The sequence below is a fragment of the Camarhynchus parvulus genome, chromosome 8, assembly GCF_901933205.1.
Source record: "Camarhynchus parvulus chromosome 8, STF_HiC, whole genome shotgun sequence".
In the NCBI taxonomy this organism is placed as follows: domain Eukaryota; kingdom Metazoa; phylum Chordata; class Aves; order Passeriformes; family Thraupidae; genus Camarhynchus; species Camarhynchus parvulus.
The window spans coordinates 29,319,515-29,335,372 of record NC_044578.1 but is presented as its reverse complement, the minus strand read 5'-3'; the positions used below and the strand labels follow the sequence as shown (position 1 = coordinate 29,335,372).

At 56.9% G+C, this 15,858-nt stretch overlaps 1 protein-coding gene across 1 annotated transcript; it reads left to right on the top strand.

Annotated features, from left to right (window-relative positions):
• The first annotated feature begins 7,338 nt into the window (after nt 1-7,338).
• Nucleotides 7,339-8,403, top strand: PIGC (phosphatidylinositol glycan anchor biosynthesis class C). The gene is given in 2 exon segments (XM_030953472.1): nt 7,339-8,033; nt 8,036-8,403. Coding segments are annotated over 2 exon segments (879 nt in total). The 5' UTR covers nt 7,339-7,385; the 3' UTR covers nt 8,267-8,403.
• The last annotated feature ends 7,455 nt before the right edge of the window (nt 8,404-15,858 follow it).

The following is a 15,858-nucleotide window of genomic DNA, read 5'->3' as shown; positions in this document are numbered from 1 at the left end:
TTACCTGCACAGGGATGGGGCAGTGCTTGTCCACTCACCCCAACATTCCAACAGGCTGGCTGTAGTGTCCCCCAGAGATTTGGGCATTTTAGGACTGCTGGAGAGACACCTGGCCCTGGGGAACACCCTGGCCTCTGCCTTTCAGCACTTTGCAGCTTTTGTTTGCTGCAGTGGCAAAGCCTTCTCTGCCATTCATCCCTATCTGCTCTTTACAAAGGCTTCTTGTTTTCCCAAGTGTTGCCTTTTTTTTCTCTCTCTTTTTTTTTTTCACGTGTGATTTAATTCACACAAACTCCTTCCTCTTCTGACTATTGATCTTGGCTCCTTACTGGTTAAAATAAACTAAATCTTTCATAAGCAGGTTCTGACAACACAACTTTTGTTCCTTCCAGACACAATTTCCTGTTTAATTTCCTGACTGTTTCTTACTTGGTCAAGGAAAAGCTGTAAATTGCAAGATTGCTCCAGAGACCTTCCTCTGACTTCAGATGAACTGTTAACCACTTACAGGAGAGAATCCAGCAAAACAGCACAAAACTTGTAAAAAAAAAACTCAATTTCTTTTATTTCTTCAGCGACCTGCACCGAAAGGAAGGCTGTGCAAAAAAAATAAAGGTTGGGAAATCAAACAGGAGCAACTCCACTTCCAGCTGAGCAGGTAATTGCCCTTTCATCACTCAGCAAACTGCCTGTGACACACGGGCTCTGATTCCACTCCCGCGCTCCCTGAAATCCCGGGAGAGTCCCGCGGTCACAGTGACCGCCGGATCCAGCGCCGCATTCCCGGCTCCCGGACATTCCCGCTGGATCCAGCGCCGCATTCCCGGCCCATCCCGGCCATTCCTGCAGGCGGGGTCACCTGAGCGCTCTGTGCACGGAGCCCGCTCGGGGTTAATTAACGTGCTCAGGGTTAATGAACGCGGGCTGGCGCCGGGCAGCCTCGGCGAGCGGGGACACGGTGACAGCCGGCTGGGGCTGCCTGACCTGCAGCAGCAGAGATCTGCAGGCCTGCCCGAAAGAGCCCGGAATTGTGGCACGGCTCCCAAAGCACGATGGAGCCAGGAGCACCTGTGACAGCCCCTGGGCACAGCCAGGGCCAGGGCTCCTCTTTAGTGGGGATTTAGTGGGGTTTTAGCTCAAAACCTGGAAGTCAAAACTTCATGTAAGATGAAGAAAATTAATTGAGGTGGGAATGCCACTTTTGAAAACGTTTGTATTTTGGTTTCTCATTTCACGTGGCTAAATTTTAACTTTGCCTAGAAATAGGAGATAAAATGATTGCTCCAGTGGGGATGCCCAGGCAGGGTACAGCTGCAGCATCTCCTGGCCCTGCTGCAGAGCCACAGAGCCTCTGCATGACAGCAAACACTCTGTCCCAGAGCCAGTGCTTGGGAATGGATGGAAAATGCCTTCCTGGGGAAGGGATCCACCTTCTCCTGGCTGGCTGGCAGGTGTTCCAGGCACAACTTGAGCAGCACCTTGGCAATGCTGTGACACCAGTGCAGAGCCCTGGTGCTGGAGAGCACAAACGTGCTCAGCCACTGGTGAGCTTCTCTTGCCATCTCCTGGGGCTGATGGAATGGGGAAGGTCCAGAGGCTGCTGACAGCTGGGGCACAGAGAATCCAAATGAATTCTTGCTGTCATGATGGAAATGTGGTGTGGGCATGGGGGCTTGCAGTGGGGTGAACCATGGTGGGTGTCTGGGTGCCCCTGGTGCTTCCCAGCACCTGCTGTCTGAGCCCCCTGGGAAAAGAAAAATCAAATTTCACTGCAGAAACCGAGAAACGGCAGAACTTCACAATGAAAGTGTGAAGCTTTTTTAGCCTTCATTTCTGGGAGGACAGCGTGGGCTGAAGCTTCCCCTTCCCTCTTCTCACTCTGCCCCTGGCGTGGGAGGAAGGGCTGGGAAAGCACCTGGTGCAGCCCAGGGCCAGGCTCCTCTATGGCCCTGGGCAAGCCAAGGGCACAGTGGGGGATGTCCAGCACCTGGTCCAGCAGGGCAGGGCTTCCATGGCTTCCTCAGCACAAACCCAAAGCTGAGCCCACCCCCCACACATCCCCGGGCTGGAGGGGGGTCAGAGCCCTGGGCAGCAGTGCCAGGAGCATGGCAGGGTGGCACAGCCCACTCAGGAGCACCAGCACCTCTGCTGGATCCGAGTGCTGGGGATCCTCATCCCAAAGGGCTCACCAGGCACACACAGGGAACCCCACAGGCTCAGCTGCCTCCCTTCCCCTTTCTGCCCACTGCTGAAATCAACTGAATTCCCACCTGGCTCCATCCCCTCCCTGCCAGGTGTTTAAAAATAGGCAGAGGGGTAGGGGGTGGTGGCAGCAGGAGTGTCACTGCTCAGGGATTCTGCTGCAGGGGAACAGGCACACCAGGCACCCCTCCCTGTGGTTTGGGGCAGGGAGAAGCGCTGCAGGGGTGAAACACTCCTCAGCCCTTACTGAGCACATGGCTCCTGCCTGGAGCTCCAGGGAAGAGGGCAGGGAGGGCTCCTGGTGTGTTTCTCCTGGGAAATCTCTGTGTTTCCAGACTGAGGCCATGCTGTGCTTGAACAAAAACTTCTTTACTTCTTTACAAGGCAAATGGGAAGGGGAGCATAGGGGAGGATCCTCTTGCAGCACACCAGGCTGGACCAGGGATTTGCAAACTCTTTTTGACCTGTGCACACCAAGTTTTTCCCCAGCTACACTTCCTAGAAAAACCAGCAGGGTTTGCATACACAGTTTCATCCAATATCCCCCTCCCCATTTATAGAACAAAAATGTCTCCCTGGCAGACACCAAAAATCTTGTTAGAAACTCTGTGTCCCTTCACACTTGTGTGTCCCAGAGCTGCAAGGGGAGGGAAGTGGCTGCTGTAGGAGGCTCAGGGTGGGCAGAGTTGGTGCTGGGGAGCTGCTGTGGGGCTCCAGCCACCACCCCTGGGGGGACACTGCTCTTACCCTCTGGGCAGTTGGGTTTTGCAGTGTTCTGCCACCTGCAGCTCTTGATGCCTTTCCACCAGCTGTGGAAGAGCTGGGTGAGCAGTTCACATCCATCCCTACACTACACATTCAGGGCTAAACAAGGGGGAGCAGAGTGAGGAACCACTGGGCGAGGCTTTGTTTTGGAGCCCCAGCCCTGCTGTGCCAGGTCTTGGAGACACCCATGTGCACCACAAGACCCTCCTTGTTCCCAAATCTCTGTTTTCACCTTCCAGCTTCCATGACAACCCATGCTCAGGTCCCACGGGCAATTTTATTATTTTATCTCCAAAGTCTGGTTTCCTCCCTGCATCTCTGTGTTGGAGATGTGCCACATACAGCTGAAGCTTGAGCTGAGCTTACCTGAGCAGCTGAAGTTTGGACTCATCCCACCCTGGAGCACCCTGCAACGGCCAGAGCACATTGCTGGTGTCATTTTTGGCTGCAGTTTCCTAGGGGTTTTCTTTTTCTAAAGTAGATTAAAAAACAAAACCATCTTTACTAGGTGGCAGCTTGACCCAGCTTCCCCTGCAAAACAGGCCCTGCTGCCCTGGAGCTGGCAGGCCCTGGGCTGGGCTGGCTTGTCCCTTTCTCCAGAGCCCACAGTGGCTGCTGGGGAGGCTGTTCTGCCGGAGGCTGCAGGGATCCGTGCTGACCGCCAGGGAATGCCAGGAGCGAGGCAGCTCAGTTTCACAGCCCCACGTGCTGTGCTGTGTGTTCCAGAGGTCACATCCCTGCAGGCACGTGTCTTTCCACATCTCATCTCTCCTGCCCCAGATCCTCAGCCTTCCCATTTTTCTCGCCCTGCAACAGGCTCAGCAAATCCCAAACCTGGCAGATGCCAGTCCAGTGTGGGCTTCTCAGACCCAATCCCATTTTCCTGGATTGCTCTGCCAGCTCTGAGCAGGGTTTCTCCAGCAGCCTCGGTACCTCCTCACCTCAGCTCAAGAAATGTGACCTGCCCACAGGAAAGGGAGAGCCTGGCAGAGCTGGAGCAGCACCATGGGCAGGCCCTGCAGGGCTCCCAGCCCTGTCTGCCCCAGTGTCCCCCCAGGGCTCAGCCCAGCTGCTGTCAGCCCAGTCCGTGCTGTGGACAGAACCCAAACAATCCTTACATAGGTGACTGCAGGAGGGCAGGCACAGCCTGTGGCATGGGGCCTTTTAAGGCAGGAGACATCTCTGGACATGGAAAATTGTAGCAGCTGGAGCTGTGCCAAGCTCCCCCCTCCCTGAGCAACATTCCTGTGGAGGGAGGGTTTGGCTCCAGGGTCAAAGGGGAAGGCTGGGGGATGGCTTGGCAGAGAAAAGAGGCCCAGGGATCCATAGCTGTGCCCTGTCATTCCTGGGGGGTGACACAGGGGAGAGCCCTGTCTGGGGGACAGGGAGAGGCACAGGACCCATCCTCCCCTGTGCAGGCTGAGCCCCTTAGCAGACCGTGCTGCTCAGTTATTTGGAAGCCTCTTTCTGCAGCAGGAGTGATGGTCCTGTCCTGAGGGGGATCAGACACACCTGGAGGCAGCCCCCAGCCAGTGGGGGGGTGCAGTGCCTGCCATACTTGGATATTCAAATGTCTCCAGTGGAGGTCCAGACCAATCCCAGCTATTTCAGTCCCAGCCTGTCACCTTTTCCATCTTCCCTCCAGACAGCCTCAGCAGTGTATTCCAAAATCTGCAGCGGGGTCCCTTTGCAGAGAGCAGGGCAGAGCCAAGCCCCAGCACACACAGAGTTTGTAGGGCCATGGCACCCAGCTCCTCATCCCTGCATCTCAGCAGAGGGGCTCAGAGCTCTCGCCACCCCACAGCCTCTCCAGAGGCCAGTGGCACTTGGGGACACCGAACTGTGAGGTGAGGGTGTCTTGTGGCACAGAACCCACAGTGGGAATTTCGATGCTCACAAAGGACTTTTGTATTCTTGACCTTAGCTACTGCTTATCCTGCCAGGAGAGCTCCCAGGAGGGCTGGGGGATGACTCCGTGGCACAAGGTCCCCTCTGAGCAGCAGGGCCGGCTGGTGACAGTGATGTGGCAGGTCCCGTGGCAGGTCCTGCAGTGACTGCCCCGGAGAGTCACTGTCCCTGACGGTCACTGCCCTGCGGCAAAGTCTGGGCCACCTGGGCAGCGCTGAGCTGTCCTTTGCACCGTGGGCGGCGCCACCACACGTGGCAGTCACACGCTGTCCCCTCCCAGGGACACAGTGCCAGCACAGCAGTGGCACTGCTTCGTCACTGGGGTCCCCCAAGCACCAGGTGGGTGCCAGGCCCTGTGGGTCTCGGCCCTGGGCTGGCATTGCCAGCGGTGCAGAGCCAATGCCAGAGAGATCCCCTTGTCTGGGTGGGCACCCGTGGGGGGCTCCAGCTGCTGTGCTGGATCTCCCCGAGGGTTTGGCTCTGCTGGCATCACCCAGCGTGGCTCAGGAGCTTTGCTGGCATCACCCAGCGTGGCTCAGGAGCGCTCTGAGTCACTGACCAGCCCCAGCCCCCCACCCTCCCTGCCTCCAAAGGCACTCTGCTGGCCCACAGCAGAGACTTGAAAGGGCACACAGAGTACCCATCACCTCTGTTGTCTCCACTGGGGTTTCCACATGGACCTGACTGCGTGGAAGCAGCCTCATGCCCCAGCCTGCCCTACTTGGTCCCCAAAGCACCACAGATGTGCAGAGAGCCCAGGGCCAGGTGACAGCAAACCTGCTGCCAGCACCCACAGTGAGAGCACAGCATTGCCCTGCACCTGCCCACGGGAGGTGCATTCCTCTTCTGTGGCGGTCACGGCACTTTTCAGAGCAGCAGGAATGGCTCCCTGCCTTCCCAGCTTTCCTCTTGCATGCCCCAGCTTTACTCCATGGCTTTGGGAGAAGGACATTTCGTTCAAAATCTCAAGTTCCCAGGCCCTGGGCACCGAGGCAATGCCAGCAATCCCAGGAGCTGGCAGCACTCCCTGTCCCTGTGGGCGCTGCCTTGTGCACATGGAGGCACGTGCATGGCTCTGTGCAGAGCTGGGGCTGGGGGCTTTCAGGGAGGGCAGCTGGAACCGACTCCAGCTCCATCCTGGCTCAGGGCCTGCTGGCATCGCCCCTTGGCAGGGGGTACCTGCACAGGGTGAGCAGCTGCTTCTGCCCTGCCAAGTGCAGTGACACGGGGCTGGGAGGTGGCACTTTTGAGGTGTCACTGTGGTGTGGCTCAGCTTGAGGCCCCCCTAAAGGCACAGCAGCAGTGTGGGTGTTTCCTGCTGCTCTGCACGTATCTGAGGAGGTGGGATCTGTCCGGGGAGTCTCCTGTGGCAGGCTCTGGGTGAAAACAACCCTGAGGGCCATGAGGGCCCCTTCCCACAGCACAAACAGGGCCCTGTTCAGGGCTGCTTTGCCCTGGGCCAAGGCCTCTTGGGTGAGGCCAAATGAAGCAGCTCCTCAGCAGCAAGCACCTCTCTGGAAATGCGAAGGCTCTGACCTGAGCACAAGCAAACACAGACTTAGAGAAAAGAGCTCTGGCCTCTGTGAAACCTCCCTTAATGTGCCCCTGTCCCCTTGCTGCACACGCTGAGTCCCTCTGGCGTGGAGATGGGCAGCACAGGAGATGGATGTCCCTGCAGAGCTGCCCCTCTCCAGCCCTGCTCTCCTCCTCCTGCTCCTCTCTCGGGCAGGGCAGGACTGAGCTGAGAGCGGGCAGGAGCTGCAGGGGAAGGGCGCCCTGTAGCATCACACCCACATTCCTGAGCTGCCTGCTGAGCCTGGTTTGGCCAGAAAAGCAGGTGCCTGGCTGGACCGGACAGGGAGTGGGGCTTGCAGCATGGGCTGGGGTCACGCTCCCGGCAGCAAGGCTGGGCACAGAGAGGCCCTGGCTAGATCCCATCGGCCGCTGTGCCCTCCTCGGGGCCTGCAGGGATTCAGCCCTTCGCCACGGTGTGGGAGCACGGCAGGAGCATCCCTCCTGCCCGCTGGGCCGGCTTGCGGGGCCAGGCAGGAGCGAGACAGTCCCAGCACACACTGGCAGCAGCTGCGAGTGGGACTTGTGGCTCTCCCTTGGGGGGAGCGATCCCAGCACGGAGCTGCGCTGTGCCCTGAACCCGGCCCAGAGGCTGCTGAAGCTCACACGGAGCGGGGAGCGCAGCCGGGGGGAGCCGACCCCTCTGAGGCGGGGCGGTGCCCGGCCCTGGTAGCGGCCCCGGGTCCCGGTCCCGCCCGGGATTCGGCCCGTGTCCCGCGGTTCGGCCCGTGTCCCGCGGTTCGGCCCGTGTCCCGGTTCCGGCCCGTGTCCCTCTGTTCCGGCCCGTGTCCCTCTGTTCCGGCCCGTGTCCCTCTGTTCCGGCCCGTGTCCCGGGGCTCCGGCCGGGAGGTGGCGGCCGTGAGCGCCCCGGCGTCCCTTGCGCCAGCTCCGGCAGCGGCGGGGCCGGGGCCGCGGAGCCACCGCCCCGTGCCGGGGCCATGGAGCCGGTGCCCGGGCGGCGGTGGCAGAAGGTGCTGTACGAGCGCCAGCCTTTCCCCGATAACTACGTGGACCAGCGGTTCCTGGAGGAGCTGCGGAAGAACGTGCACGCCCGGCAGTACCGGTACCAGGCCGTGGTCTTCCAGTCGGGAGCGGTGGTGCAGCAGCTGTGCAGCGTCTGCGTCTTCGTGCTCACCTGGTGGTACATGGACGCCGGGCTGCTGAGCCCGCAGGGCCTTTTCGGAGCGGCGCTGCTCTCCTCCCTGCTCGGCTACGTCCTGTTCGACGCCGTGGACGGCGGGGCCGAGCGCTGGGCGAGCGGGCGGACGCGCTGGGCTGACCTCAAGAGCACGCTGGTGTTCGCCGCCTTCACCTACGGCTTCTCGCCGGTGCTGAAGACGCTGACCGAGTCCATCAGCACGGACACCATCTACGCCATGTCGGCCCTCATGCTCCTGGGGCACCTCATCTTCTTCGACTACGGTGCCAACGCCGCCATCGTGTCCAGCACGCTGTCCCTCAACATGGCCATCTTCGCCTCGGTGTGCCTGGCGTCGCGCCTGCCGCGCTCCCTGCACGCCTTCGTCATGGTGACCTTCGCCATGCAGATCTTCGCCCTGTGGCCCGTGCTGCAGAAGAAGCTGAAGGCGCGCGCACGCCGCGCTGCTACGTGGCCGTCACGGTGCTCTTTGCGCTGGCGGCGCTGGCGGCGCTGGCCACCGTGTCCGGCGTGGGCGCCGTGCTCTTCGCCTCCCTGCTGCTCGCCATCTCCTGCCTCTGCCCCTACTGCCTCATCCGCCTCCAGCTGCTCAAGGACAACATCCACGGGCCGTGGGACGAGGCTGAGATCAAGGAGGATCTCTCCAGGTTCCTCATGTAGCCATGGGGGACCCTCTGCTGTGAGCGGTGGAGGGTCCTGGCTGGGGGACAGCCCTGTGGGGGAGGACGCCCGAGGCAATAAAGTCTCACACGGCAGCAAGGACCAGCCACTCTTGTGTTCGCCCAGGATCCGCTTCCAGCCCTCACTTGCCAGGCTGTGCTGGAGGAAGGAGCTGAGCCCTGCAGGGCTGAGGGCAGGGGAGGGGTTGGCTCTGGCCATGCAGCCCCACACTGGGGTACAGGGGATGTGTCCCATGGAGTGTCAGCCCCACACTGGGGTACAGGGGATGTGCCCCACAGTGTCAGCCCCAACTGGGGTACAGGGCATGTGCCCCACAGTGTCAGCCCCAGGACCCTCAGGGGGTGCTGGGGACCGGGCACTGCCCGGGAGGGCTGCAGGGCAGGGCCGGGTGAGGTCGTGGGAGCTGATGGAGCTGCAGGGCAGAGCACGAACAGGGCAGAGCCCTCCTCAGCTGCCCCCTGGCCCGTGTGGGTGCCAGAATAGCCTCCCATCACTGCCAGACGCCATGTTACCCTAAATCCCTTACCCTAAATCCCTTGGGAGAGGGGGATGAGGGGACATCACGCCTTCCTCTCACCTCTCACCCCTTTCCAGAGGCAGGTCTGGCCTTGCTGTAGGGCCAGACGCCGAGGCCCAGGGATGGAGCTCAGCACAGCCCCCATGGGCGCTCACCCCGCCGCTGGGGCGGTGCCAGGGCCCGGGAGCTCCCACCCGCCCCCGTCTGTCCGGTGTCCGTCTGTCCGGCAGCGCTCCCATCACAACAGAGGGCGCTCCCGGCAAACGAGTCCCGCTGGAGGCCGGGCCGGGCCGGGCAGCCGCGGTGCTGGGACCTCCCCTGTCCGTGTCCCTGTCCCTGTCCCTGTGCCCGTCCCTGTGCCTGTGCCCATCCCTGTCCCTGTGCCCGTCCCTGTGCCTGTGCCCGTCCCTGTGCCTGTGCCCGTCCCTGTGCCTGTGCCCGTCCCTGTGCCTGTGCCCATCCCTGTCCCTGTGCCTATCCCTGTCCCTGTGCCCGTCCCTGTCCCGGTCCCTGTGCCCATCCCTGTCCCTGTGCCCGTCCCTGTCCCTCGGCCACCCCGGAGCCAAGGGACGCCCACAGCAGCCCCAGCCCCATCTCCCAGGGCTGCATTTGGCACCGCCCCGGTGCTGATGGAATTTCTCTTTGGGAAAAGCTGCAGGAGCGCCGCGTTCTGCTCGATTTTCCCTTGCCAGCGAGCCGGCGCTTTTCAGGCGTTCCTTTCTCGGAAATGAGCAGCCCCCGGCGGAGTCCCCAACACCTCCAGCGCTTTGTTACTGCTCCTGCCAAGTGTTACATGGTGCTGCTGTCGTCGTGGTAACGACTACATCTCATTTTGCTTTTAATTAAAAGCTGTAGAAGTCTGGAGGCCGTGCTCAGGTCTCGCGGGGAGCACAGCCAGCCAGATGCTCAGAGTCACGATGACATTTTTTAGCTCTTTTTTCACAGGGGGGTTTCCCAGAAAGCTGCTCAGTGACCCCGATGTCCCATCTGACACGGGGCTAATGCCAGTGAAACGCTGCTATCCATCCCAAACAGATTCACAGAGCCCATTGCTACAGGGGCAAGGCTGGAATGTAAATCAAAAATAAACCCAATCTTGTCTGCTTGGCTATCACAGCAGAGGCTGCAGGAAAGCAGAGTTTCTGTTGCACACACTCCTCCAGGGGGAAATACTTCCCCACAAAGCACCTTTCCCAAATTCACACTGTCAGAAGCAGCTGTGGGTTAGGAAAACTGCAGGCATTGACCACTCAAACATTTCAGGTGCTGGAGATGGGCACAGGCTGCCCCCTGGCCCTCAGCCCGAGCAGGACCTGTGCAGGTTTGGGGACCCAGAGCAGGCTCCATCCCCAGCTCCAGGGGATGCACACTGTGTCCCACCCAGCCCTGCCTGCTGCCCACAGCCCCAGACCTCCCTGCCCTGCCCCATCCTTCCCTTCACCTCCTCAGAACCAACCACAGAATTCTAGGAATAGATTGGAACAGCCTCAGCCCTTGCCCAGAGATCCCCTGGGGAAAGGCTCAGCTCCCCTCAGCTGCCCACAGCGCCACCCTGCCCACCCTAACCTGGGAAATGGAAACCAAATCCACAGCCGGGATGCACAAAGGGACCTGAAGGAAGGAGGAATGCAGAAGGGAGCCAGGGAGAGGAGAGGAGACACAAAGGGCAGGCAGGGTTTCCCTGGGACTTCCCTGACCTTCTCCTGAGGACACGTGCTCTGCAGGGCTGTTGCTATTTAAGCTGCTGTATAAACGGCCATTATTGGGATGTCTGCACGCCTGAGGTCAGAATATCCTCTACAGAGCAGGATTTGGCCATAACTCTACACTGACCCAGTAAAGCTGGATGCCCTTTGGGGATTTGCTCCCTGAGCAAAGCCCCACTGAGACCCAGGAAGTGGCTCCTGGCTGTTGATGCCACAAACACTTCATCAACCAACCCTAAGGGGTTAAACGTTCTTTTGCATTCCAAGTTTCTTTCCCTGAAGGTTCAGTCCACTGAGATCAGTCCTTCCATGGGACTTTTGATTTGAAGCTGGCCAAATGTGAGTAGCTGTGAAGTGGCTGGGGATCAGCCTTGCTCCTGGGGGAGCTGCTGACACGTGCCAGCTGGAACCTCCGTCCCTCTGCAGCTTTGCTGCAGGGAAAGGCCAGGGACAGCCACCCACACTGTGCTCTCGGGGGCCACATCCCTCCCCACGTGGGGGCCTGGGGCTGGGAAACCTGTGAAGAACAAAGCTTGGCTCTTTGATCAGGAAACCAAACCAGGATTTTGGTCCTAAGCCATCCACTGCCCTGCAATGTCACCCTTGTCCTCCTGCCCCTGGCCACGGCACCAGGGCAGGCTGCAGGCAGCACAGGTGAGGTGAAACAGCTTCTTCAGAGAGCCACCCTGTGAGCTCATGCTGAAGAGTGTGCCAGGGTTTCCCAGCTCCCGTGCCTTTCTACTGAAGAGATTTTAGAACTGGCTGCCATAAACCCATGGAATATGGAGTCCAATTGTCAGTATTTTTTACTAAATATTTCGTAAGAAGGTAAAGATTTGTGTGGAGGATTTCCCACCATAAAATACTCCAAGAAACCAGTTTGTGCCTTTCAGTCTAATGTGTGGAGCCAGCAGCAGCTCCTGGTTGGGTGCTGTGGCCAGGCCATTGAGACAAAACATCATCCACCTTTTATCTGCTCTTGGTGCTGTAGCTCAGAGGGACTGCAGGGAGAGCTTCCCCCAGTGCAGAACAGATTTTTGAACAACCTGGAAGAAAAGCAGCTTGTAAAGTTCAGTCCATCCCACTTCCCTTTTACCTGAGGCATGGGCAGAACCTCCTCAAGAGCTCCCCAGTGCAAACACTGTTGCTTCTGCAGTAATCCTGAAATGCACAATTCCTCAACTCTGCTGAGGGGTTTCTGCCTCAGCACCTGCTGGGTTCCCAGCTGAGAGCTGCAGCCACCCTCAGCTACTCCATTTTTGGGACACTTGTTTTGCTGGAACTGTAGATCCAGTTGTTTTCCAGTTGTTTTCCTGCAGCTGTAGGTCTCCCTTTCTCCCTGTCTCAGGGTACTGGGAAGCACCTGGCCCAGTCCCAGCAATTCCCAGTTTAGCACATGCAGTTCAAAGGTATTGAGCAGGGTTTGGGGTTTTCCCCCACTTTTTACTTCACCATTGCTGCTTCTCTCTTCTACTCTACCAAAAGACCAAATCTAAGTGAGAAGAAGGAAAAAAGTCTGTAAGTCCACAGCTTTCTGGGCTTGTATTCCCTTCTATTTTGAGCAAACTCAGTGCCTGCTATTTACCAGCTCATGCAGGTGCTTCAGCAGCTCCCTGGATATTTTGGAGGTCAGCAGGACCTGAATCAGCTGCAGCAAGAGGAACTGCCCAAATTCAGCAAAGCTGTGCCAGACCAGGCTGGAAAACAAGCTCAGGCTGGCTGTCACCTTCTGCACACACAGAGTGATCTCATCCCCTCCTCTGCCCGTCCTGAGCAGCAGCCCTGCAGCTCCCTCTCACCATCAGCTCCCACTGCCCAGGAACCTCTGCTCTGGGCCCCAAAACACCAAGGTGGAGTCCAGTGCCCTGTGGTGCCCCCTGGCTTACCTGCATGGTTTGTGATACCCCCTTGGCTTTCCTGGGAGGGAAAACAGCCAGTGAAATCCCTGTTTCCCCCTTTTTCAGACTGACCCTTCACAGACTTCTCTGGCACCCAAAACAAGCACATCATCTAAATCCCAGATTTTCCCTTTCCCACAGGGATGGACACATTTGGAATCCCAGAGGTAGCTCCTTACAGCTGCTTGAGCTCAGATGCTCCAGTGAGGTCGGCTTGCAAGGAATTCAGAGGCTTAGCTTGAAGGAAATGGACAGAACAGCTGCAATTTATTTATAATTGTGCAGATTAATCAGTCTAGGGACTGTCTGGAGACTGCTGCAATCTTCTCCTCCGAGTTTCCGCTCAGCCAGGTGCTGCTGCTGCTGCACTGGACATGTTTTGGAACTCTGTTCTTCCTGCTCAAAGCCATTTGTATGGAGCAATCCTGGTGCTGAATGCATTCACAAGTGCTGGAACTCCAGCAGAATGTGCATCCCTCCCTCCACAGCCCTGGAGGGTGGGAGGCTCCACAGAGCCCAGGTAATTTCTCCCACAGGGTAAGAATGTCTCCATGTGAGAAGAGGGAGTAGAGCCTTCAACAGAAACACAGGACACACTCCTTTGGTAGTCAGAATTTTATTTGCTTTACATCCAGGCTTATCATTGACATCTGAAAATAAAATCTTTCATTTACAAATAGGCTAGTGCAAATTAAAGGTAATTTTGGATTAAAAAACCAAAAACAAAAGACACTGCATGTAACACAAAAGAAATGTGTGTGTTAGGATGATCTTCCTGGAACAGCTGGTGGAGGTCGCCTAGGAGAAAACCAAAAAATAACCCAAAAATCACAGGGAGAGGGGGAGATTTAAAACAAAAGGCCAAGATACAATAAAATGACTCATATACAAAATTATCTTAATAAAATGGGTTAAGAGAAAAAGGCACAGAACATGCACATTAAGGAAAAGAGCAAGAGCAAGATTAGAATCAGCTGGCTCTCAGCACAGCCTGGCTTTCATCCTCACCCCTCCCTTCTGACCTGCCAGTGCCAGAGAAGCAGAACAATCCCATCCCAGGTGTGCAGGTCACTGATCACAGCCTTTCTAATTTTCTTGCAGCAAATTCTACCCTCTGCAAGAGCTTTTCCCCAGGCAGCCTTAAAATTCTCACCATTATTTGCTTCAAACACTGTTCTTGAGTAGAACTTCTGTGAGGTTCTGATGAAATGAGGAATGATCAGACAGGATGGCCCTGGGGTGACAGGAGGGGACATTGCTGGGAAAGGACAGAACAAGGCTGGAGAGCCCTGGGGCAGTGAGGGCACAGAGCACTGGGCTCCCCTGGTACCCAGCACAGGGCACTGAGCTGCCCTGGTACCCAGCACTGAGCTGCCCTCGTATCCAGCACTGAGCTGCCCTGGTACCCAGCACAGGGCACTGAGCTGCCCTGGTACCCAGCACAGGGCACTGATCTCTTCCTGACCAACATTCCAGGCTCATGCAGGGGGACCTGAGAGGCTCCAGCCAGAGGGGACCCGTGGGACACTGCTGTTCCCTCAGGGGGAGGGCACAAACTGCCCCAGCCCTTGATGACCACTAAAGAAATCTCCAGATGTTACAGGATACAGCAGGGATGTTCCTGCTGTGCTCATCCCACCTTTTGCTCCCTCTTTTCCCAAAACCTAAGGATCCCCTTAGGCACTGTGGGGTTCCCAGAGGAAGCTGTTGTGTTCTTTGTGCCCTACAGACCATCTCCAAGCACTGATTGCAGACACTTGGCTCATCCTGATCTGCAGGAGGAACTGAGGAATCAGGACATCTGCACATTTGTACACAATCTTTAGGGGGAAATCCCTTTCAGGTATATTTTAACTCCAGCTCCTGCTTTGGAGGACTGTGTCTGGCCCTCTGCTCAGCTCTGAAACTCCTCTGAACGTGCTTTCCCCAGCAAGGCAGTGAACCCCAGGTACTGCTTGTAAAACATTCATCCATCTCCCAGCACAACATCTCTGCAGCACTCCAAGCCCCTTGCAGGGGAGAGGCTGAATGCTTCCCAACGGGTTCCCCCTCCCCTTTAACGACATCTCCAGTGATCTCAGCACAGCAGCACCTCCAATCAATCCTCCCTGCAGTCCCCACCGAGGCACTGTGGAATGCTGAGATGATGGTGCAAGAGACAGAAGACACCACTCATACACATGCAGAAAGTAATAATAAAAGCCCATCAAGAATGACAGTTTATTTCAGGTTCAGAAATGCAGCATAACATTTTTACAGCAGGTGTATGTGATGCTCAGTGATGACCACGGTTTCGGGAATCCACTCGCTGTGCTCAAAGGTCAACACCAGGAACCACTTACAGATTACGAAACCAAAGGCAGATGTTTTGGCTCACATCAAACAGGGCATTAACATACAGAGCAAAAAAAAAAAAAAAAAAAAAAAAAAAAAAAAAAAAAAAAAAAAAGAAAATTCAGAAAGAAATTAAGCGTTTGCTTCTTACAAAAAAGAAGTCATCGTTTAGCCTGTCCTGGAAAAGTAAAGAGACAGCAGTAAAGCAAACGGCCGGCAAGGCGGGACAAATCATAGATCAAGCAAGAGTGGAGGGCTGTCGGGACGGGAGGAGGAGCCGTCGGCATCAGCTCGCCTGCAGACAAAGCAAGAGGAAAGACAGGCAGAGTGACATTCATTTACACAAGGGAGCTGCTCTGCACCCGCCTGGGAGCAGGGCCAGCACCACAGCAGGAGGAGCTGTGCCAGGAGGGCACCGGGAGGCTCCCTGGTGGCACAGGGACAAAGCAGGTCTGCTCTCAGGTCGGGAGGGTTGGGCTATTTTAAGACAGAAGGACAGAACTAGTCAGGAATGTCAATATGCTGTACGCATCATGGTTAGTGGAGCTGTCTGCAACAGGGAGCATCATATTTTCTATGTTATACTTGAACACGAAATGCCATAACCTATAATGTATCTTCTTTAATATAATAAATAATCTACTTTTAGGAGGCTTACTCAGAAAGTGCAACAGGATCAGCAATAAAATAAACACACGTTAACTATGTACATAAGCCTTTTTGTTGAACATACAATCTTTTTAACCCTAGCACAAGATCCCTTGAGATCCCAGGCCCAGAGCTGTTCACAGCACACACAAGCTCTTCAGCTGCTGGTCAGCCACAGTGGGGTGAGGTGGGAATATTCCCTGGGCAGAGATCCAGGCTCAGCCTAAATGCAGTATTAGCTGAGCACCCTCCTGGAACTTAGCAACTACACCACCCAGATCTTTGTGCACCTCACCTAAGAGCAGAAACTCTGGTGTTGCTTCATTATTGCTCCATTATGCCCTGGCAAGCAGAGCTGTGCCAGAGGGAAGCAGACAAGGGCAGAGCAACCTGTGCTCCTCAGACACAGAGCTCAGGCCGGGCTCATCCCACCTGAGTGGCTCTGCAGAGGTGCTCAGTCCCTCTGGC